General features: G+C 44.7%; 1 protein-coding gene across 1 annotated transcript in view; it reads left to right on the forward strand.

Moving 5' to 3' along the window:
- Window positions 1-24,439, forward strand: part of ITK (IL2 inducible T cell kinase) — a 67,757-nt gene that overhangs the window by 8,313 nt on the left and 35,005 nt on the right. Inside the window, exons 2-5 of the mRNA XM_051843561.3 lie at window positions 12,367-12,471; window positions 14,317-14,398; window positions 16,711-16,839; window positions 20,105-20,145. Coding sequence (XP_051699521.1) covers window positions 12,367-12,471; window positions 14,317-14,398; window positions 16,711-16,839; window positions 20,105-20,145 — 357 coding nt within the window. The remainder of the gene's footprint in view (window positions 1-12,366; window positions 12,472-14,316; window positions 14,399-16,710; window positions 16,840-20,104; window positions 20,146-24,439) is intronic.

The raw sequence follows: 24,439 nt of genomic DNA on the forward strand, positions 1-24,439 counted from the left end.
CAGTAGGTTTGGGATTTTTGAAAGTTTTTAAAATGTGAAACTCTATTAACACAAAATTACACATCCCATCCCATTCCTATACACCAGGTGTATAGGGATTTAAATTTAAATAGATGGAGTTGGGGGTGTTCTAGTTGAAGCTGGGAAGGGAAGCTCCCAGAACCCTCCTATCCTTGTATTGCTTGGATTAGGGGCTCAGAAAGTGAGACTGAAGATACTACACCAAAACTCACCCTTTTCCACAACCCAGACTAAGACAGTTTCATGTACAATGATGGAATTCAGTTTTTCCCAAGGTTAGGTGCTACTAATAGCACACAGATGGTAGGCACCCAAACAAATTTGGTTTTAAAATGTTTTAAATTTAATAGTTACATGCTTATTACGATAATCTTAGAAATAAGTGTTTTTAAATTTACAGTGGTGACTTTAAGCTGCCTTTCGGAACAGTTTGTTCATAGGAGACAAAGTGAGTCAAGTCAGTGAACACTATTAGGGATATGATTCCTTTTGAGGAAGCTGGAGTGTGGTGGAAATTGCAAGGGTGAGTTGTAAAGAGAAGCCTGGAAGCACTGGATCTGTGGGACAGCATCAACAGTCACAATTCCTGATCATTTGCCTCTCAATAGCTCAGGGTGTGAAATTTAGTACCAGCCCCGGGACATGTGGCGCCTCAGAGGTGCAGCCTCAGAGTCCGGAGCACCTGGACATGGAAGCACAGGGGAGCAGGAAGACAACAGCGAGGTCTTTTCAGGCCGCCACACTCTACCCACGTGGCTCTACCTCAAGGGCACAGCGGACACATGAACCTGCTGCCAAAAACTGATTCCACATTTCTCAGAATTAAAAAAAAAAATTGTTCTAATTTTTTGAATGTCTAACAAACATCTCAATGACATTAAATTAGTGTTGTTCACATTGCTTTTCAACTGTCCAAATTGCTCTAATTGGTTCATGAAATGGACTTAATTGCTGCAGGGATGAACCCTGCTCCCTTGCCTCAGTGCCAGCACACTGGACATCGCATCGATGCACTAATAGTCATTTTAGTTTGCCAGTCTTTGCAAAATGCAGAAAAATTTTAAGAAGACCTGGATAATTCCATTTACATAATTTTTTAAAAACTTGCAATATGTTATGTAGTAATTAATCTCTCGTCCGTGTCTCCAGCCACATTGCTTTCCTGATAGAGAATATCCAGTATAATCAATTTCTCATAAATTCTGCCAATGATACTTTATGTATATAATGTAACTGCAAATAAACATTTTTTCTTCCCTTTTATGTAGTGGCAGACAGTTGACAGACTTCTTAACCTCTTTCTTTTCGTTAGTTAACAATATTACAGGGAGATCAATCCATCCCGATACACCAGGCTTCTTCATTCATTTTATCTGGTTGCATAATGTTTCATAGTATGTATAAAAATTCCTCTTACTGCTGTTAGTCTGTTTCCAATGGTTTTGTTATTGCAAACAGCAAAGAGTGAATAGCCCTCTATGAATATCACTTGTCACGATTAAGTTTGTAACAGTGGTCCTGAACCAGAGCTGGCTTTTCCCTTCAAGACATATTTGATACTATCGGGAGAAATTTTTGGTGTCACAGATGGGCAGGTGGGTGCCACTGGTATCTCGTGGGTAGAGCCCAGGGATGGTGCTCAGTCTCCTGCAGAGCACAGAGCAGATCCACAATGAAAAATGATCCAGTCCCAAATTTCAACTGCGCTGAAGCTGAGGAACACCCACTTGTAGAATGCATGGGTAGAAGTGGAATTGCTGAGTCAAAGGATGTTTGCATGCTATTTTGTTGAAAATAACCAAATTATTCTCCATAGAAGCTGTAGCAACTAACTTTCTCCGGGGTCAGGTGTGAATTGTCTATTTTCTCAAAACTTCTCTTACACCCTTATCTTATTCTTAGATCTTTGCAAGTCTGACAGATTTTAAACGATGATATCTAAGTAGAACTTATTTTCATCACTGTTATTGTAGTGACTTTGAATATCTTTTCATGGTTTAAAAAACATTTATATTGATTTTGCCCATTTTTCTTGAAGTTATTATCTTCCTTAATAAGTTGTAGAATTTCTTTATTTGCTAAGACTTTTAGGCAGACTAGTTTTAACCTATGTTTACATTGTCAAGAGATTTGCATCTACCTGCCAATCATTCTGGAAATATTAATCCAAGTCATGTACATTAAAAAGGCTTGTCATCGAGCCCACAAATATCCCTTTTTGCTGTATACTTTGTCTTACTTGCTTTTCTTCAGTTAACAAGTATTTCATGATCATCTTTATAAGGAGCTATTTCCAGAAGTACAATGACTCTTAAGTACTTAAAAGGAAGACTGAGAAATATATTTTTTCAAATTCATTAAACATTTCATATTTCCTATTCTGGCAAGAAGGAGAGCTTTAAAATTATAGACCAGAGATGTTGAGAGACACAATGTGTTCATAATGTAACAATTCTTCTTCATTTTCCCATAAATCCTTTACTCTCAGCCCACTTTTTTCAGAAATTCTAAGCAATCACGTCTTTACCATCCTAGGATTAGGATATCTTCATTTAAGTCAGTGAGGCTTGGAATTATTCCTTAATTATTAATTTCACTTAATAGACAAACATACCTTCATAAAAACACACAAATACTACATTAGAATGTCTTAGGAAAATGCAGTTACTCAAACAGAACATGACAGGAACAGTTATGAACTTGAACCTCATGGACACAGAAGAACAGGTGGCAGGTGCTGCCTGACTGCCACTTCCTGCTAATGGGGTTATGAGGTTGTGAGAGCAAAGAGGGACGTCGCTGTGTACACCCAGCATTTGAAGTGTACACTTTTACCTTCTTCTAGAAGCAGCTGCCATAGCTGCATTACAGTGCAGTGCTGTTAAAATTTTTAACTTCCTTAAAATCTTATTTTCGTTTTTCTGCTTTTCATCTTTATTCACTGTAAAAAGCTTAAAATATTTTAGAAATACACTACTTTTACTGTGAAATTGTGCCACAGTGGCACCTATAATAGAACACAAGTGTTAGTAACTTGAAATATTTTCATTCGTATATTATTTCTTTAAAAACCATTTATTTATTCATTTGAAAGACAGAGTTACACAGAGTGGGGGAGAGAGAGAGAGAGAGAAAGAGAGAGAGATCATCCATCTGCTGGTTCACTCCCCAGTGGCCAGGTCTAGGCCAGCCCAAAGCCAGGAACCAGGAACTTCATCTGGGCCTCCCACGTGGGTACAGAGGTCCAAGTCCTTGGACTATCTTCTGCTGCTTTCCCAGGTATATTAGCAGGGAGCTGGTTAGGACATGGAGCAGCCAGGATACAAACCAGTGCCTGTATGTCACAATGCCAACCCTCTCATATTATTTCTTTGAATTTATTAACATATTTTTATTACCTCTTTTTCCAAAACTGAGATGACTTTTCATCTGTACCTTTAAACTTGCTTTGTTATAATTAATATATAATTTTTACCTTCATGTAGGCCAGCTTTATTCTTTGTTAATAATAAACAACTATGCATAAAATATAAATATGTATTTATATAAATAGCATAAAAGAGTAATCACAGGATGAATGAATGATAACTTTTTTAGCCATTTGTCAATTTATGAATATTTTAAGTTTTTCTATTTTTGTGCAATTAATGCTGGAATGAACAACAGTTTTCACATGTATTTATACATTTTGAACATATATTTCTTCAGGAAGAATCCTATAGGGAAGCATATCTATTTATTTGAGTTAATCTTTTTAGTATAATGGAAGAAATACAGATTTGTACTAAAACATTGAAACAGCATCGAGAATATGAGGTAGAGAGAACAGCTCTGTTTCTACCTTCCACTCCCAGCCCCTAGGTTGACCCCTACAGGTTTCTGCTCTCAGTAATTTCTTGTGATGGGGCAGTTGCTTGGAGCAGCAGTTAAGATGCTTCATGGGATGCCACATCCCATATCGGAGTCTCTGAGTTGGAGTCTGTGCTCTTGTTTCCAATTTCAGCTTCTTGCTAATGTGCACCCCTGGTGATGGCAAAAGTACTTGGGTCTGTGCTACCTACCTGGGAGAATGCATTGAGTTCAAGGCTCCTGGCTGTAGCCTGGCCCAGCCCTAGCTGTTGCTGGCCTTTGAGCAGTGAACCACAGATTGGGAGATTCTCTCTCTCTCTCTCTCTCTCTCTTACTCACTCTTTCTCTCTCTCCCTTCCCACATACACACACTTTTCCAATAAAAATAAACAAAATTTTTACAGTTTTAGTAGTGGATCCTAAATTGCCCTCTGAAAACTGTATGCACGTAAACTCTCTTTTCCTCTTATTTTCATTAGTGTCCTGCTTCTTTTGATAACATTCCCACTTTTTTCTTTTGAGTAGTTAGGGTGCTACTATTGAAAAGACAGCAGACTTTCAGAGAAGCTGAAGTGTTTTCCCCCACAGTGCAGCCGGCCTCATAGCACACCCCAGTGTGAAAACACCAAGGGGAAGAAAGTCGGGTGGCTGTGGGTTAGCTATGAGTAAGAGGTCTTGTGAAAGAGGAAAAAAAGGCAGGTGTGTGTGATGGATGATAGTTTCCTGGCTTCAGATGGTCCAAGGGGCCTTGGTAGCAGCTGCCATGACCCCAGATCCTCCCAGGGTCAAGACTTAGTGAGGGTTGGGTCCTCTTGAAGATAGGCTGGGGAAGAGGAGGGAGGAGCAGTAGCTGATTGCCAGTTGCACCGGTGTTTTACAAGATACTACTTTTTCCATGGAGACAGCGATGACCACGTGTTTACTGACTGTCAAGCAACGTGCTGTGTGCCTTCCCATGGCACAGTCACAGTAACCCCGTGTGGCAGCTGTCAGTGTCCCCACAGCTGTTGAAGACCGGAGAGAAGTAAGATCTAAGAGAGCTAAGTTCACAGATCTGAAACAGCTGTCTCAGTGTTCCCTTTCAGACCCTGCTCTTCCTGAGCTGCAAATCCTGGTTTTCTCCCTCTCCCATTTGAGAACCCCTTTGTCATGATATCAAAAATTGAGTTATGAGAATGGAAAAGAATATGGGGGTCACCTTGAGCAATTTGGCAGAGGGGATAAAACCAGGCTCCAGGAAGACCCCTAAGCCAATGTCAGAACTGAAATTCTGCACTGTGCTGTGCTTGGGAGGAACAACCCCCAAATTAGTGATTTAAGCTGCATTTCTGTGACACCATTTTTTTAAAGCTCTTCTTTGTCACTGTGCAGTTTCAGTTGGGTTCAGTGGTAGAGGCAGTACTCTCTGAGCTGATGTCAGAATTTGTATTGTCAAAGCCCCCTCTTGGCTTAAGTTTCTATCTGGCCTAATCCAAGCCCCCCTGAAACAAGGCAAACTTTAACAGTCAGGTAAGTGAAATCTTAGGTGAATGAGGATTTGGGGAAGGCTTTGTCAGGAGTGAAGAGGGAAGCAGAAGGCTGAAGCCCGTGAGAGCAAATGCATCACAGTTGGAAAGGCCAGGAAACAGGCTCCTTTTGTGGTTTTGCTCTGATCCTACAAATAATTGGTGAAATAAACAAATGACTCTGATTGTCAAACTCAGCCATAAGGCCAGTTGAGTGCTAATGCTGGGCTGCCAAAGAGTGGTTCCTGATTACATCATTTTGCAAAAGAAAATCTTCAAAGGAAATATGGAAACATAAAGGCAAAAGAATAAGATCTTATTTTATGGGCAGCCACTGGAGAAGGAAAAGAAAGGAAGTAACATTTGAGTGATCACAGTATCACTGTAATGATTTTAATTCGTTGGTAAGTTTCTTAGTCCTTTTAAATCTCCTGAATGAACTTCGGTAACAATTATTTAGTTATTTTTAAAAAACCAAGTGTGTTGGGCATTTGACACAGTAGTAAAGTCATCACTTGCGACTCCCACATCCCATATAGGAGTGCTTGGTTTGAGTCTCAGCTTCTTCTTTTCTAATCCGGTTTGTGCTAATATGCATCATGGGAGGCAGCAGTGATAGCTCAAGTACTTGTGTCCCTGCCACCCATTGGGAGAGCTGGATGGAGCTCCTGGTTCCCAGCCTCGGCCTGGCACAGCCCCAGCTGTTACAGGCATTTGGGGAGGGAACCCCTGGACGGAAGATCTCTCTCTGTCTCCCTGTGCCTCTCTGCCTTTAAAATAAAGTTATAATAATTAATTAACATCTTTAATGAAGAAAAACAAGGCAACTAAGGGGGTAGGACACTTCCCTCGGGTTGGGTAGCTAGTAAGGAATGAGTTGGGGTTCAAACCAGAGACTCTGATCTTTAAGCTCTAATTCTCCCATTCTTCCTTGTCAGAGTTGTCAGCTGAAGTTCTGTTTTCCAGAAAGGTAGAGATGTTCTCACTCCATAGGTATTTCTCATGGATGTATTTGTGGTGTTGGATTTTTTTTTTGCTTATTTTTAAAGTTTAATTAATTTATTTAAAAGGCAAAACAACATAGAGGGAGGGAAGGAGAGAGAGACAGAGATCTTCCATCCACTGGTTCCTTGCCCAGATGCTGGCAACAGCAAGGGACAGGTTAGGCCTAATACAGGAGCCCAGAACTCAATCCAGGTCTCCCACATGGGCAGCAGGGGCACAGTAGCTGAAGTAGTAGCCACTGCCTCCTCAGGCACATCAGAAGGAAGCTGAATTGGAAGAATGAATATCTGCACCTCAAACCAGGTGCTCCAGCATGGGATGTGAGAGCCACAAGCCAGGGGTTTAACCCGTTGCACCACAATGCCTGCCCCCTGCTGCATTAGTTGAGCAGCAAAGGAGCCAAGGTTACCGAGACAGAGTTGTTATTCTGATGATCCCGTGAGTGTACTCCCTCTTTGGAATCCAGCATAAGGGGTGCATGACCAGATGAGGTAGAAACAAGGCCCTAATGAGTCATGACTTGGAGAAATTGGCCACACAATTGATTTTTCAGCACTGGATCTGGGAAATGAGCATTTTTTTGTGGAAAGAGCAACTGCAAAACCATTAGGCATGGAGGTTAGGCACTGAGGCTCTGGAGTCACAAAATCAAGCTTGTGTGCTAGCCTTTCTGAGTCTTAGTTTTATCATCTATGAAGTGGGGGAATAATACCTTGTAGAATCACAGTTAAATGAGGTGGAGATGGAGTGTTGAGTGCCTGATACAGAGGAAGTGCTCAAAATGTTATCTGTTTTCCCCAGCTCTCTATCTGAACCTCAAAATCCAAATTCTACTTCATACAAAATATTAACATCAAAAGGAAGCAGACATAAAAGCCTCTTGCCTTTGTGCAAATGTGTAGGCATCAGCACCTTGGATTGTGTTTGACACACACCATGGGTCTGGGGTGAAACATTTTCATGTGAGGACTGTATCACTTCAAACATGGCCCAGAAGGGAGACAAGGTTAAGCACAGCCCTGTGACTCTCACCCCAAGTGGTGCAGACAGAAAAACAACTAAAAATGAGGGCGGGTTTCACTTGTTCTCTTTTTCTGGGGGCTTTTGTGTGGTTTCCTTGGAAGGTTTTACTCTGTCATTTTTCAGAAATAGCACAGTTGTTTGGAATGATTACAGGCCATCACCATTTCCTAGATCCTAAACTGTGATTAGTGCTTTGACCGGCTGCTCCCCAGTGACCACGTAGGGAGTGCACAGCTGGCCCAGCTGTTCACCACATTTCAGATCTTGTAAAATCCAAAGAGAGGACCAGCCTCTGGCCATTTGAGAAACTGACTGTAAAGGATGGGTTGTGATGGGGGGACCCAAGTCCTCGCTGGGAATGAGAATGAGGTTGATGGTGGAACAGGCAATTCATCCCAACCAAAGACCTAACATAAGAGCAGATTAATCCAACAGACAATTAAGCATAAATGTCTCTTAAAATCCAGACTTAGAACCAGTGGCTATTTAGAAGTCAAAAGAAATTATCTGAATTGAAAGTGGGAATCTTTCTTGGATATTTTGTGGCCACTGAGCTCTTGAAATGTGATGAGATGTGCTGTAAAATAGATGATTTCAAAGACTTAGTACAAAAACAGAATAAAACCCTTTAATTTTTTGTATTGATCATAATTTGAAAAAATAATTCTTCAGGCATGTTGGATTAAGTCAAATAGATCATTAAAATTAAATTCAGTTGCTATTCTTTTCTCTTCTGAATATGTCTCCTAGAAAATTTCACACAGTGTTCCTATTGGACAGCACTGTTTGGAAGCTTCACATTGACTTGTCCTCCCTGATTACAACTGCAGTTAATGTTTGCCTCCACTTTATGCCCTGAATACGATCACTTCAGTTTGTTAGCAGTTGATGCCCATCCAGCACTTTTCCACCCAGGGATTTTGCTCTGGCTGTTTGCTCTACCTGGAATGGTCACTCCCCCGACCCTTTTCACAAAGAGCACCTGCTTGTTCTCTGATCTCTTCTCAACTTCACTATCAAAACAGACCTTCTCTGGCCAAAAATTGGCTGTGTCAACCTCTTCTGTTCTTTTACAGCACTTGTCTGCCTTCCCAATTTCAGGGGCCCCTTTGACTTATGCTGATGTCCATGTGGATCAATGCATCATCAGCTGAAAATATCAGTAGTCTAAAATGTATTCAGTACACCTAACATGTGAACGTCATAGCTCAGCAACACAGTACCCTGTAGAGCATCCATTACTCCCCTTCATGATCCTCAGGCTGACTGGGCGCTTCACTGCTTGCTGCCACCCATCATCACAATGAGTACTGTGCCATACAGGGCAATGAAAGGGAGATGTCAAACATCAACATTGAAATACAATTTCTACTGAAAGATTTCAACCACTCTAAAGTCAAAAACATCCTGTGAAACCATTGTAAGTTGGAGGCCATCTGCATACTGTGAGCTCCATGATAGACTCTACCACACTCATCACTTTGTTTACTGAGCTCAGAACAGGGCCCTAATCACAGCAGGCCCTCAGTAAGTGTTGCCTGAAAGCCTAGACATATTAACCTTAAATCTGGTTACGAAGGTTTCAGCTGTGCTGCAGCTTGGCACCGTTTATCGAGCTCTCCCTGAGCACTGCCATGAGTCAGCCACTGCACCAGGCATCAGATGGGACAGATGTCCTTATTTCTACACTTGGAAGGCGCAGGACCTACTTTCCATACACAAAATGTTGGTATACATCTTGTTTCATTTCACTATGTATGCTGCTAAGGAAGTAACCCAACAGAGGTCAAAACAAGGTAACCTCAAGGCTGACTCTCCCTGTTTATCAGTTACTGCTGATGGTTGTCAAAAAGGCACCTCCTTTGTGCTCCTCTGTTTTGAAAGATAAGTTACTTCTTCCAAAGAACTATGATTATGGACAGTGTGGGCATGTATTTCTAGCTGTGGAAGACTCTAAATGAGATGCTAGTTAGAGTCCAAAGGGTACATGTATTCACAGGGTGTTTATTTATTTATTTTTGGTGTGTTTCTGTGTTTTCCTTTTTGAGTTTTTGTGTATGTGAAATTCTAAGTATTTTTGATTGTTTATTTTTTAAAAGATTTTTTTAATTTATTTGAAAGACAGAGTTACAGAGAGGGAGAGAGGTCTTCCATCCTGTGGTTCACTCCCCAAATGGCTAGAATGGCTGAAGCTAAAATGATTTGAAGCCAGGAGCCAGGAGCTTCTTCTAGGTCTCCTGCTCAGGTGCAGGGGCCTAAGGACTTGAGCCATCCTCCGCTGCTTTCTCAGGCACATTAGCAGGGAGCTGGATTGGAAGTGAGCAGTCAGGATTTGAATCAGCGCCTATATGTGATGCCATTGCTGCAGGCTGGGGCTTTAACCCGCTGTGCTACAGCACCGGCCCCTCACAGAGTTTTAAGGGAAGACAGACCTCCTAATTCATCATTAGTTTTGCAAAAACAAGTTTTTTAGACCAGTATATATAGCAGACACACGTATCTGTTTACACAAAGGGTCTTTAAAAATTCAGAGAAAATGCATATTATGAAAAACTATGCCTGGATGTTAAAAAGTTCTGCATGACAATAAAGTCCTCTTTAATTCAATTTTCCATGAAGTTTTTGAATTCCCCTAATCTATATCCTGTAAATGTGTAGGAAAGACACAAATGACATTCCACTTGGTTAACCTTTGCTACCTCAGAGTTGTAGAGAAGAGTGGGATGATGCAACACTAAATATTTTCTCATATCTCCATGTTGTTTTGTTACAGTAAACATGGATAAATCTCAACTTGCAAAAACCAGTACAGTAGTTCTTAGAAAAAAAATTTTTAATAATTAATTTATTTAATTGAAAGGTAGAGGTACAGAGATAGGTAGAGATGGGAGAGGAGAGAGAGAGAAAAATAGATCTTCCATCTTCTGGTTCACTTCCCAAAGGGCCCCAAAGGCCAGAATTGGGCCAGGCAGAAGCCAGGAGGCTGAAACTCCATTTGAGTCTCCCTTATGGGTGCAGGGGCCCAAGGAATTGAGTTGTCTTCCATAGCCTTCCCAGGCACATTAGCAAGGAACCAGATTGGAAGCGGGACAACCAGGACCCAAACCAGTTCCTGTCGCTCCCCGTCTTCGTGGAGGAACGACACAGGACCCTGCGCTGTTTTTTTGTCTGCTCGGCCCTCCCCGGGTTTGCTGCTGGTTCTTCCCGGGTTGGCTACCGTCCCTTCCACCTCCGTGGAAGGGCGGTTCCCCCTGCCACCTTCCCCACTTCCGTGGGGGAGTGGCACACCGCCCGCCGGCTCTCTCAAGGGCTGCACAGGTGTTCCTTCAGATAGATGTTCCCGGTGCATGTTGTCTCTCTCCTCCTTTATAGTCCTCTTCCACCAATCCCAACTCTGCTACCCACACGCCGAGTACGCTGCTCTCTTCCAATCAGGAGCAGGTCCTACAGTTTATTGGTTGAACTGGAGGCAGCTGTGTAGAAGCTGTTACTCCCTTCTCAGCGCCATATTGTGGGAAAGCAGATGCATAGAATAAGTTTTAATTCCAGTAACTTAGTCTAGTCCGAGTTGCTCCCAGTTGCTCCCCACAAGTTCCCATATAGATGCCAGTGTTGCAGGCGCCAGCTTAACCTGCTGCACCACAGTGCCAGCCCAAGAAAAAATTTTAAGAAGCACCACAAAGCTTTCCTGTTTCTGATGGGGTCTTCTTCTCACCTCTAGACCTTGTCCCTTTCTTTTTTGTGCCTAAGTTACTAAAGCACAGGTCAATCAAAAACCAGGAAGCAAAAATCAAACTTATTTCTAGAGAATTTGATGATGGCATGGTTCCATACCAGCCAAATATTCCTATATCATGAGTTGCTCAAAATAATTAGGTCTTCCTTAACCTCTGTAACTATGAAGCTAACCTTTATTAAGGACACCTATCATAAACCTGACAATTTGTTTAGACATTGCATTTATGATCTAATAAGCCCTAAAACTAGTATCATTATCCTCACTTAGCAGTTGTGGAAACTGAGGCTCAGGTATATTAGATAAATTATCCAAGGTCATAGACATAGTAAAAAGCAGAGTTTTTCCAACCTTGTTCTCATTGCACCAACCTTTTTGTAGAAGACAAGGTACAATGACAGATTTTGCAACTGTTTTCATGATTCAATTAAATACTGATCTAAGGGCAATCTAATTCTAGGCAACTGTGAAAGGCTTCTGCCATCCAAAAGCATTTCCCTAAGTTGACTTCCTTGGAGCTTACTAGAAAGCTCCAAGAAAATGTCCCAATGGTATGGGCTCACATTCCCTGGGATCTGCTATCCTAGCACAGGGCCCCCTGTGAGTAGGCAACGTGTAACAACATTGTAAATCACAAACACTGTCATGCTAGTCAGTTATCAGGGATAAAATGAGATACAGGCCAAGATTTGACAGCGGTAGTGGGAGAAGACAAAGCGTATTTGCAGAGCAGAGTCCAGAATGTCCTGCAGAGATGTCTATGTGGGACTGTGCACAGCTAAGGCACCTGGAGAAGCTGCCAGTAATGGCATCACCATCTAGGTCAGGTCTCAGCTCAGTTACTGTTCTAATTAGGGCATGGGTAGTCATAGAGTAGATGAAACTGGCACATGAGTGACTCACTTCCTGACTTCAGTACCCATCCTGGGTGCAAGGGATAATGCAAACAGGGACATTTGTCACAAGGGCAGTGGGCTGCAAGTTGTTGTCTATCAGCCGGTGGGCATCCGTGCCCTGCCAAGAACATGGCTGAGAGGACGAATGCTCCCAGGAGTCCGCTCAGAGTGTCTTTCTCCAGCTGAGAGCCAGGCAGCAGCTTCGGCACGTTCGATTGGGAAGGCTGGAGTTGGCTACAAAGCTACTGGGTCTTATCTACTAGTCCTGGAAACAATCTGGACAGAATATTGACTTCTTTGCCTTGAGTGAGACCTGCTTGTTTTCCCACAGAAAAAGCGCACGTTGAAGGGCTCTATCGAACTCTCCCGAATCAAATGTGTCGAGATTGTGAAGAGTGACATTAGCATCCCGTGCCACTACAAATACCCATTTCAGGTAAGTCCATCAGGCCTGCGGAGAAGAAGTCTCCATTCTCTAGACCATGGTTCAGATTCTCAGTTTTTGTAACAGAAGGTAGGAAAGTGATAATTCTGACCCAGGCATAGAACCTAGACAACACTACAAGGAAACCTCTCAGTTTGTAATCAATGGCATCCATTCATTCACTCAGCGAACACATACAGGAGGTAGTTGTCATTAAGGATAAGGCACAACATCTTGAAAGAGTTATTCTTCATTCTCCTTCTCTGTTGTCTCAAGAAGAGCCCTCATCCCCCCTGAGAGGGAGGGGAAAAAGGTGTTTTCAAGGGCCCATGCCTAATGTACTTTAAGTGCAGTTTATTCACGTCAGAGGGCAAAAGATCGCTTCCCTTAGCTATAAATTACTCAGGGGATCTAAGATTAAAAAGACTGATTTTGGGGCCAGAGTTGTGACACAGCAAATTAAGATGTCACTTACAACACTGGCTTCCCATAACTTGGAGTTCCAGCTGCTCCACTTCTGATCCAACTTCCTGCTAATGTGCCTGGGAAGGCAGCAGATGATGACCCAACTACTTGGATCCCTGCCACCCATGTAGGAGAACAGGATGGAGTTTCTGGCTCCTGGCTTCAGACTGGCCTAGCCCTGGGTGTTACAGCCATTTGGGGAGTGAACCAATGGATGGGTGAGTCTCTCTCTCTCTCTCTTTCTCTCTCTCTCTCTCTCATCTCTCTTGAAGTGCCTTTCAAATAACAAATAATAAATCTTTTTTTAAGTATTGATTTTACACCCAGAGAATTACACAGAGATAGATCTGTGCAATACAGTAGCCACAAGCCACAAGTGGGTGTTTAAATATAAGCTCATTAAAATTAAATGATATTAAAAATTTGGCTCCTTAGTCATACTGACCACATTTCACATATTCAGTAGCCACAGATGGCTGGTGCTCACTGTATTTGAGAGCACAGATTACTGAATGTTTCCATCATCGCAGAAAGTTTTGGACAGAGCTGGGGAGTGGGGAGGTGTCCGTAGAATCCTTATCTTCCACTCTTGGCATTTATGGCTCCAAAGGAATGGATGTTTCCTTGCACATTCCGGGGTCTCATTCTTGTCTGCCAACCTGAGGGTGAATATTCCATTTTTAATGACATATGAAAAATAATTTTCTTTCAATTAGAAAAGGAATCCTTATGAGTCAGAATTTTTAGGAGTGAAAGTAAGAGGAATGACGTGTATTGCGTAGTTGTTCAACTTCTCAGTTACAAATGAGTGATGAAGAAAGTTGGTGAAATTCAAACAAGTCTGTAGTTGAGTTAATAGAATTGTACCCAAGTTGACTTCCTGATTTCGAAAACATGCTCTGCTTATGTAAGATGTTATCAGTGGGAGGAGAGGTGGGTGAAAGATGTACAGGAACTCTGTACTATTTTTGGAGCTTCTGTGAGTCGTAAACTGTTTCAAAATAAGAAGTGTTTTAAAATCTCAATTACACGTTTGTTATCTAATAAGTCACACTTGCATTTGGCAGGAGAATTCTAATTAGTGAAAAATTCAGATAAGTGAATGAGCTGTCTCGTGAAGGGGAGAACTTTGTCCTGCTGCTTGAATGTACCGATTGCTCACAGGTGGCGTGGACCGTCAGAGGAGCAGCCTACTCCGTGGAGGTTCGCCCTGTGCTTGCACAGCACCCAACATCTGGATAAAAGACACTGGTTTCCTAATCACCCAAGTATTTGCGTATAGGGCAACAGACACTTGAGGCCCTGCCCTTTGCCCAGTAAGGCACATGGGCCTGCTGTCATTCATCTGTCTCTGGCACCCTGCTGACCTTGGACTCTTGTGTGTGCCTCCAGGTTGTGCATGACAACTACCTCCTGTATGTGTTCGCTCCAGACCGTGAGAGCCGGCAGCGCTGGGTGCTGGCCCTTAAAGAAGGTAAATAAACTCCTGTGCCCTTGAGTCTCTAGGATCCTTGATTCTAGAGGCTTGTGTCCCACAATAGAATAGGGTGTGAGAGCAGCTTACGGCCCAGCATTTCCCCCTCCAAGTGTTGGTGTAAAGTCTCAAGTTTTCACCTGGGCCCAAGAGGCAACACCTGGTATAGTTCAGATTGACCAGACCTGGCCTGCCACTTATTCTTTTATAGCTCTAAACTAAGACTGCTTTTTGTGTTGATAAATGGTCCATTTTAAAGACTACATTGTAATGCCTATACAATAGCCTTGATTTTACCTCTTGGCCAGCAAAATCTAAAATATTACTGTCTGGATGTTTAAGAAAAAATTGTGGGATCCCAGTGTTCTAGCACAGTGGGTTAAGCCACCTTCTGCAGTGCCAGCATTCCATATGGGGGCCGGTTGGAGTTCTGGCTATTCCACTTCCCATCTAACTCCCTGCTGATGGCCTGGGAAAAGCAACAGAAGGTGGCCCAAGCACTATACCCACATGGGAGACCCAGAACGATCTCCTGGCTTCAGCTTGGCTCTGCCCTGGTTGTTGTAGTCATTTGGGGAGTGAACCAGCAGATGGAAGATCGATCTCTCTTTCTCCCTTCCTCCCTCTCTCCCTCCCTCTCTTGTAACTCTGAGTTTCAAATAAATAAATAAATCTTTTTTATTGCCCACTTTGGTTCTAGTGGGAAGAAGTATGGGCCCTCAAGAGAGATGATCAGGCTTAAATTGTGGCTCTGCCACTTGCTGTGTGCATTTGGACAAGTTCCTTAACTGCCCCATTTCCCTATCTTTCAAAAAAGGACAGGATGAGCTTATAGTGCCCATTCCCCGAGCTGATGTGAGTCAAGTCTAGGGCACTAGGCTGGCCCCTAGTCGGTACACAGTAAACGTTAGGTGGCTCTAAAGGTGCTCAGCTTTATGTTTCTGTGTGGGAGCAAAATGTGGTCATCTTTACTTATCATACGCTAAATTGATCTTCTGTATATAAAGATAATTGAAAATTAATCGTGATGTGAAGGGGAAGGGGAGAGGGAGTGGGAGAGGGGAGCGTTGTGGATGGGAGGGAAGACACGGTGGGGGAGGAGGCTATTGTGGTCCATAAGCTGTACTTTGGAAATTTATGCTCATTAAATAAATTTAAAAAAAAAATAAAGGTGCTCAGATCATCAGTAAGTGTATTTTTAAACCTCACCTTCCCACAGAATCATCAGGACCTGCCCTGTATTCGAGGTAGAGGGATGGGAAGCCAGGCTGCCAAAACAAAAATCCTAGCTCTTAGATTAGTGTGTGACCTCGGGCAAGTCCTTGACCTTTGTGTGTGTCTCTTTCCTCAGCTACAGATGTTCACCAGTAACAGTCACGGGGTTATGAGAGCCTGATGAGTTAGGACGTGCTGGGCACTTAGCACAACACCCATCCCAGAGCACTCTGTTAATGTTACTGTGCTGGCTGATGAGCCTGCAGCCTCTAAGGGGTTAGGATAGCAGGCAAGCCACTTTCAGCTCTCGAGCCATGATTCCTCTATCCGACAAATGAGGATAAAAATGCAATTCACATTTGCTTCCAAGGTTGTTGCAAGTCTCAAACGGGATGTGGACAAGGGCGAGTGCGGGTAAGCGGGGATGTGCTCTCTAATGTAACCAGACAAAGTGTGCAATCACTGGACATGAAACAGAGTAAAAAGTGATCAAAAGGACCCCAGCTGAGTCTGCTGGTTCTTCTCCCTCTGAAGGAGTTTCACACATAGGATTTGGATGCTAGAAGGGGCATTAGAGATGAACTGTCTCGTTCTGCAGTGTTTAGACTGTTTTTCAGTAGCACAGCCCTTTCTCATACCCAAACCTTACAAATCCACCAAGCTGCACATCTAGAAGGGATAAATGCCAAGTTGTTGTGGTCAGAGGTGGGAGAGGTAGAAGGGCAGGAAACCCTCTCTCTTGATTTTCCTGTTTTCCTTAACGGAGCCCACTGATTCACTGATTCGGTCCAACAATCTCGTGGCATAGCAGCAGGAAACTGAGGCTCAGAGGAGGATTTGTTCAACCTAAGGACACATAACAACCCGAGGCAGGGCCAGACATGAACCCAGATCTGCTGATGCCCAAATCTGACATACATTTCCTCAGCCAATTATCACAAGAAAGTCACATGCCCAGGTAAAGGCCATTCTATTGACTGTTGGGAATAATGTGCATTCAACACACAGTAAGGTCCTATCTCAGGAAGGTATCAAGTTGGTGGCAGTTGATAGACTAATCTGGAAATAACTCTTCTGCGGGCGTCCACCCCTTTCAGAAACAAGAAATAATAACAGCTTGGTGTCCAAGTATCACCCTAACTTCTGGATGGATGGGAGGTGGAGGTGCTGTTCCCAGCTGGAGAAACTTGCGGTGGGCTGTGCCCAGTATGATCCAACCAAGAATGGTAAGAGACTGGAATTCCCTTCCTTCTCTGTGAAATGTCCCTGACAGAGCATCCCATCATCAGAGTTTGAGTGCAAAGTTCTACATCTTCAGACTTTGCAGAGGGGAATCATGGGCCTTTGCCACAAGTCTCCTAATACTTTTTCGTTTCAAGGCTGACTTCCAGACTGTTCCTGCTTACAAAAGGGTGGTCCTAGGGCAAGAGCATCACCATCACCTGGGAGCTAGTTAGATAGGCAAATTCTCTGGCTCCTTCACAGACATATTGGATCAGACTATGTATTTTAGCAGGATGACCAGGAAATGTGTGCACACTGTACAGTGTAAGAAGCCCTGTTGTGTTAAGAAATTTGAATGGCATGAACTACTTACCTCTTAAGTTGTAGAGAGAGCCTTAAGAGGTTTATGCCTCCATTTATTTATTTGTTTGTGTATTACAGTGACACCCCCTCACACATGTGTTTAATTACATATGTAGGGCTCTATACTTGGGAGGAAAGGAGACAGAGAAAAGAAACCTCACTCTGTGGCTTCTCCCTGACTCCCATTTAAACTTGCCCTTGACCTCCACAGCTTTAGAGAAAAAGAAGTCATGATCCAAATGCAAAGAGAAACAACAAAAAGTTGTTTTGGCCTTACAGCTTGATTTTACCTTTTTGTGAGGACTTAACCATGACCTCCAATAAAGTGAGACTCCTACACTTTCATATGTGTTATGCTATTGTTCTTCTGGGTTCTCTGGTGATTAAAAAAATGGCCTTGAGCAGTTCAGGGTGCTCAAGGCCACAGCAGGAGGTACTCTGCACACCCAGTAATTGAACCAGGCCGATGGCCACTGTGCATTGCTTTATATTTTCCTCTGCTCTCAACCTTTCTTACTGTAGTAACTTTTCCACCTCTGTCAGTTTCTTTATTGTACTACAACTGGATACCTCAGATTCACAATCCAGGGCGGATATAACACATGGCTAGGTTTTCTGTGGCTTCCTGAGTCACAGCCTCTCTTTATACCACTTTAAAAGCCACCACTTCTCACCCTGCACTTTGGGTAAGAAAGTCCTTCAAGGTTATCAGCCTGTTGTCCCAGAATAAGGCTCACCATTTCAGAAGACAGTGAGACTCCCCATTAGCCCTGCTGGCCTTACTCCTGAAGGCAAGTATTTAATGAGAATGATGTGGAAAACTTGGTCTGGGTGGATTCCACTACCCTAACAGGGTGGGGAGAGGCCTTTTCCGAAGCCAAAGTCCTCTCCAAATGCCTGCTGGCATCTTGCTATGGCCAGAGCACCTTAACATCCTCATCTCTCAGATGGTATGGCAGGACTTAGGGGGCCTAAGATGAGATCCAAGCCCCTTCCAAGCCTGAATTCTGTGAATCTGTGTTTCCACTGCGCAGTTCTCTCCATGCTAGTCACCGTGCGTATCACGGCTGTTCGGCAGCAGGGTGCCAAATCTTCCCCCCTGCTGCGTGGTGGATATGTGATTGCGGCATGGGGAACATCTGAGTGACTCACAAGAACCATGCCAGGAATGGAGCTTCTCCCCTCAAGAACCCAGGACCTGACCACCCTCACTCACTTCCAGGGACGTTCTGTGTAGCCACTGTGCTGATGGTGGGATTTTGTATCGCAAACCACGGCTACCTCCCCCTTGTCTCCTCCCCACTCTGCTTTCATCTGATTAGGCTCAACAACCCCGTGCACCATAGTTTGACACAGTTGAGAGCAGAGTTTACAAGAAACACATGGTCATCTACCTGGGGTTAAGGCTTTTCAGATTCCTGGCACTGGGCACTTTGGCAACACAGGGTCTCTAAGCAGTTAAAAAAAAATCTGGTGCATCCCAACTCATCAGTTTCTTGCCTTAGTCAGTTTCTGTATCTGTAAAATGGGAATAATGATGGTATGTGGGACTGTAGAAAGCTCCTAGCATAATTGCTAGAACTTAATGAGTTCTTGGTGAATGGTGACTGTGTCTCCTAGTCTGCCTGATTTGTGGAAGAATCTAATGCTGTACTTATGTATCTGGGAGTCAGAAGAGGGGTTGGGTAAAAATGGACCCCACTATACCCAACTGACAGCAACACCCATTTCTGCAACTGGAAGTGGCTGTGACCGTGTAACAACTTCATACAGAGGGAGAGGGAGCAAGGGAAGAGCAAGGCCAGGAGAAGAAAAGACACCAGTCACAGAATTCCAGACCTGGAGGGACCCAAGGCCACGAGGCTTATGTGGGTGCAGTGAGGGTGAGTGGTGGGGAGGAGAGTACACCATTCTCTTGGCTCCAAGTTGAGTGCCAAACAGTAACCACACGGGCATCACATGCATTTTCCCTCTTCTCTATTAATTTTATACCCAAGTCGATAGCCCAGCCTGCCCTTGATCAGGGAGCAGCGCAGGGCTGGGCTCCATTCTTAAAGTGTGGATTTTCTTTGGTGGACTGCTCAACTTCATGTTAACCACAGACCGAGACAAGGCCCTCACCACCTACCTATGCATCCCCTTCCCTTCCAGTCCCTAATAATTAAAGGATCTTTGCATTAAGCTGCCTTCCATCCGCACAAATTCCTCTACACACAGACAGGCCTCTGCCCATTGATTCCAGGCCTGGCCTTTGCAGTGCCTGGAAGGATAGTGAGACATGAAAAGAGAAGATGAAGGGAAGAGGAGAGAAAAGAGAGAAAGAGAAGAGCAGAGAAAGGAGGAAAAGAGAAAGAGACAGACGGGAGATAAAGACGGAGACAAAAAAGCCAAGCTAGGGCCTGGGGGTGGGGGGGCTGGGGGAGTGGGTAATTTGAAGGGAGGCAGCAAGAGCACATCTGCAAAAGGGGCTCCCGCGACCTCCCCCCGCCACCCCCTCCTCACCCCACAGCAGCTGTAGGATGCCAGTTAGTCACTTGCCCCTGAGTCATCCATCAATTCCCACTGCTGGGTACAGCAGGTGCAGATGCATCCGTGGAAGCCTCTGTGCCTACACAGAAGGGCCCAGGTCTAATCACCTCCATCAGACATTTCCGGGGAATACAGAGAGAGGAGGCCCAGAATATTGACTGCCCGAGATCTCAGGTGTCTTCTAGAAGGGGGAATTGGGAATCAGCCCCTGAAAGAGAGCAGAGGTTCTCATGAGACCGATCCCGGCTGCCCTGTGTCTCAGCGGCTCCTTGTAGCCTCTTTCTTCTTGGGCCCCTTTCCTCTGAAAGCCCCCACCCTCCAGTGGGGCCCTCTGGGTTTCCTACTCATCTTCTCTCTCTGTTTTTCCCGTTTCAGCTTCAAAGAAGCCTCTTCCTCCTACTCCTGAGGACAACAGGGTGAGTGAAAGCCGGAGCCTCAGGCGCATGTGGGCCCATGGCACTGGCAGCCTGTTGGCAAGTTTGCACCTGCATTTTCCTGTCTGCTCAGATCTCCCACGCCCTGTCTGCATACAGCAGCCCACTGTGGTTCAGCTGAGCTCCACACATCAGCTTCTGTGGGCCTGAACGGTCTCGTGGTCTACCCACTTAGAGGACCTCTCGTCTGAAAAAGCTGTGCTGCACTGTAACGTTCTTCCACTTGAGAGGCAGAGAGCTCCCGTCCATGTTTGGCTTCCTACATGCCCACAACAGCTGAGTTTGGAACAGGGCTGGGCCGGGGCCAAGAGTCAAGAACTTAATCCAGGTCTCCCACTTGGGAGGCAGGGACCCAATACTTGAGATATCCCTGCCGCCTCCCAGTGTGTGCATTAGCTGGAAGCTGGAGTCAGGAGCTGGAGCCTGACATTAAACTCCAGCCCGCCAATGTGAGACACAGGTGTCCTAACTCGTGTCTTAACTACTAAGCTGAATATCCATCCTTTACCACACTTTGTTCATGCAACAAACACTGGTATCAAACTGTGTGTCCACCCACGGGACCACTTTGGAGTACAGTAACAGCTCATATGTATATCAAATTGTACTTATTCTCTATCTTGACATTCAAACACTTCGGAAACACACACTTAGTAATACTATATGTATTTCAAAGTACTTCCATGTTTGAACTCTTTATTTTAAGACATACTCTCTGTTCTACCCACTTTACAAGGTTGTAGTTTCATTTTCATTTTGAAGCTAGGAAATTGAGTCCCAGGAGAGGTCTTGGGACTTTCCCAAGGCCATTCATCAACTTAGCAGGATGCAGGGTTTCTGACGTAGTGGACTTTGACTCACAAAGTGGGTCTCAAATTATGGTCCATGGGCTAACAGCATCAGCATCACCTGGGAGCATGTTAGAAATGCAGGTTCTCAGGCCCTACCTAGACCTGCTGCATCCAAAATTCAGGGGCAGAGGTCCAGTGATACGCATTTTATTAAGGTGCTAGGTGATTCTGGGGTGCACTCAGGTTTGAGAACCACTGGTCTGTAGTGTGCTGACTTAGGAGGCTTGGCTGTCACAGGACCTATGCCGGGGAAGCTCATTCTGTAAAGGAGATGAGAAAAGATAGAGATGAAGAAGAGCAACCCTCGCCCTATCACAATATGAAAGCCAATATCCACATTCAAGTACCTGCCTGTTATTCCAGAACCTACTGCATTGCTTCCTCAGGCTTCTTCCTCAAGAATGAGCTTTGCATTTCTCCCTGCAGCCAGCATGGTGACATTTCCAAGCTGGCAGCCTTCCCATAAAAGAATCGCTGCACCCGCCAAACCTCTGGCTGGTGTGCTTTTATTCTTTTTGGGCTGGATTCTTAGATCTGTCACCAACGCACTCTTTTGCTACAAGAAAGCAATGAATGTGCTTGCACTGTCTCAGAAGATGAACTACCTCTGCTTTGCTTTCGTTGAACTTCCAGACGTTATTTCCCCACCTTCCTTGAAGACATGGATCAAAAGCCCACGTGAGCCTCGTGCAGGCAGCTCGCCCTCCACTGCCATCTCATGTAAAGTCAGCCTGCCCCGGCCTCACTTTCAGTGTCAGTGACGGTGAACGCCAGCGCACACAGCCAGCCGCTCTTTCCTTGAGCCTTAATCTGTTGTCTTTTGAGACTTCTTGGGGGAGCCCTGTGGATACTGCCTGGGCCAATCTGAGCACAGGAGCTCAGGAATCGCTGTTCAGCTTCCTTCACACATCTAAATGCATCGCGCACATCTCTTCCTTTGAACCATTTGAATTCATTCTCCTCCTCACCTGAGAAATGCCACCCTGGCTGGACATATAGGAAGCTATGTCTTCAGACTTAGTGCTCTCTGTGAAAAACATGGTGGCTGCTTTTGTCAAGCTGGAGGAACACCATGGTTGAAGTCACTGACACCCCAGGCATCACTGAACGTGCTCATGGTTCATATTGAAGTCCAAATTCCAATTGCTCATGGTCCCTCTGCACCCAGGAAGCTCAGTCCTTCCTTCCAGGGCCCTCCCAGTCGAGCCAGAGCATCTCCTCAGGGCTCACTCAGGAATGTCTGCCTATACGTTTTGCCCCTAGCTCCCTATTAAGGCTCCCTGTCCCTGAGCCTGTGACCCAGGCTCTCTGTGAGTCCCCTCTCAGCCCAGTGGAGCTCTGCCCTGTGGATCAGAAGAGCTGAGGCCTGCAGCAGAGTGGCCTGGAAGTGGGGCCTTCCTCACCCCATGCCCTACCTTATCACCTTGGCCCCCGAGCCACTCCTAAGCCCTCAGACTCTCAGTTTCCCCAAATGCCGTCTCCAGCCTGATGCTCCCATCTTGGTCAGACCAGCACTAGGTTTTTATCACGAATGTCTGATAAACCTCACTTTGTTAACCTGGGAAAAATTCACAGCTTATACAACTTACATTAACAAGTATATTTTAAAAGAATTAGTAAGTGCTCTAACTGCAATATTTCAAAAGGAAAAAAAGATAATTTATATGACATGATGTATTTTTTTAATTTTTAAAATGTTTATTTATTTTAAAGAGTCCAGAGAGAAAGACAGAGAGATCTTCTATCTGCTGGTTCAGTACCAGGTGGCACAATGGCCAGGGCTGGGCCAGGCTGAAACCAGGAGCCTGGAGCTCCATCCAGGTCTCCCTGTAGGTGCAGGGTCCCAAGGACTTGGGCCATCTTCCGTGCTTTCCCAGGCATATTAGCAGAGATCTGGACAGGAAGTACAGCATCCAGGACTCAAACCTCCACCCCTATGAGATGCCAGCATTACAAGCAGTGGCTTACCCCACTACACCCCAATACCAGTCCCCCATGATGTATGTTTTTATACAAAAAATGCTGGGTCATGTCTGCACTGCAAGACATAGTGAAATGGTCCTCTGCTCACACCAATAGGTAGAATCCCATTGAAGTTGGTAATTCAAATTTGGCAACTCAAGTTCAACTAATACATAAATATTGTGTTAATAACTGAAATACAGCATTCCCACCTGTAATGATCATCCATATCTTGGTAAAGTTCTGAGCTAAACATTTTTTAAGCTTCCCCAGTATGGACAATAGTTGTATTCCTGGGAACCCAGTGCTTTGTAAGGATAGAGGTAGGATCTAGGCTCAATATCCTACTTACTATAATTATAAGCAGCTTATCCCATGACTATGATACAGGGGCAGGCATTTCAGCCTAGCAGTTAAGATACCCACATTTCGGCCAGTGCTGCGGCTCACTAGGCTAATCCTTCACCTGCAGCACCGGCACCCTGGGCTCTAGTCCCGGTCAGGGCACCAGATTCTGTCCAGGTTGCCCCTCTTCCAGGCCAGCTCTCTGCTATGGCCGGGAAGGCAGTGGAGGATGGCCCAGGTCCTTGGGCCCTGCACCCACATGGGAGACCAGGAGAAGCACCTGGCTCCTGGCTTCAGATCAGCGCGGTGCGCTGGCTACAGCGCACCGGCCACAGCAGCCATTGGAGGGTGAACCAATGGTAAAGGAAGAATTTTCTCTCTCTCTCTCTCTCACTGTCCACTCTGCCTTTCAAAAAAAAAAGATACCCACATCTCCATGTCAGAATGCCTGGGTTTAATACAATAATACACACCTCTGGCTCCTAACTCCAACTTCCTTTTGATGCACATCCTGGAAGGTAGCAATCTTGCTGAAGTAATTGGGTTCGTGCCACTCCCCTGTGGGACCTGCATTGCATTCCTGGCCTCTGGCTTCAATCTGGCCCAGTCCCAGCAGTTGTAGGCACTTGAAGAATGAATGAATGAACGCCAACATGCACTCCCTCTCTCTCTCTCTTTCTGCCTCTCAAATAAATAAAAAAATTTCAAAAGAGCTGTACAGGATGTGGAACATTGCAGAGCATTTTAGATTCTTAGCTGTTATCCACTAAATGCTGGAGCACACCTCAAACTTTGTAGCATGCCAAACACTGCCATGGGAGTCCAGCATGCCCCTGTGGGAAGATGACACCATAACTTGAGAACCCTGCTTGGCTCCTCCTCTTCATGGGGACTGATCAGTGGGGTGGACCTATGTTAAGACGAATGCCACGCCCATGCCATAGCTTTCCTTTATCTCCTGTGGTGTCCTGGAACACAACTGTTGCCTCCTTTAGCTTTCAGGGCAAAAGCCTCAGGCCCATTGACTCTTATCTGTGGTACCCAAGACATCATCACCTCTCAAGCTCCACAACTATCTTCACTTTAAATTCCGATCTGGGCCCAAATCAGTATGTCCA

Source organism: Oryctolagus cuniculus, chromosome 6 (genome assembly GCF_051225735.1).
Source record: "Oryctolagus cuniculus isolate XC-2025 breed Fujian yellow rabbit chromosome 6, ASM5122573v1, whole genome shotgun sequence".
Taxonomy (NCBI): Eukaryota; Metazoa; Chordata; class Mammalia; order Lagomorpha; family Leporidae; genus Oryctolagus; species Oryctolagus cuniculus.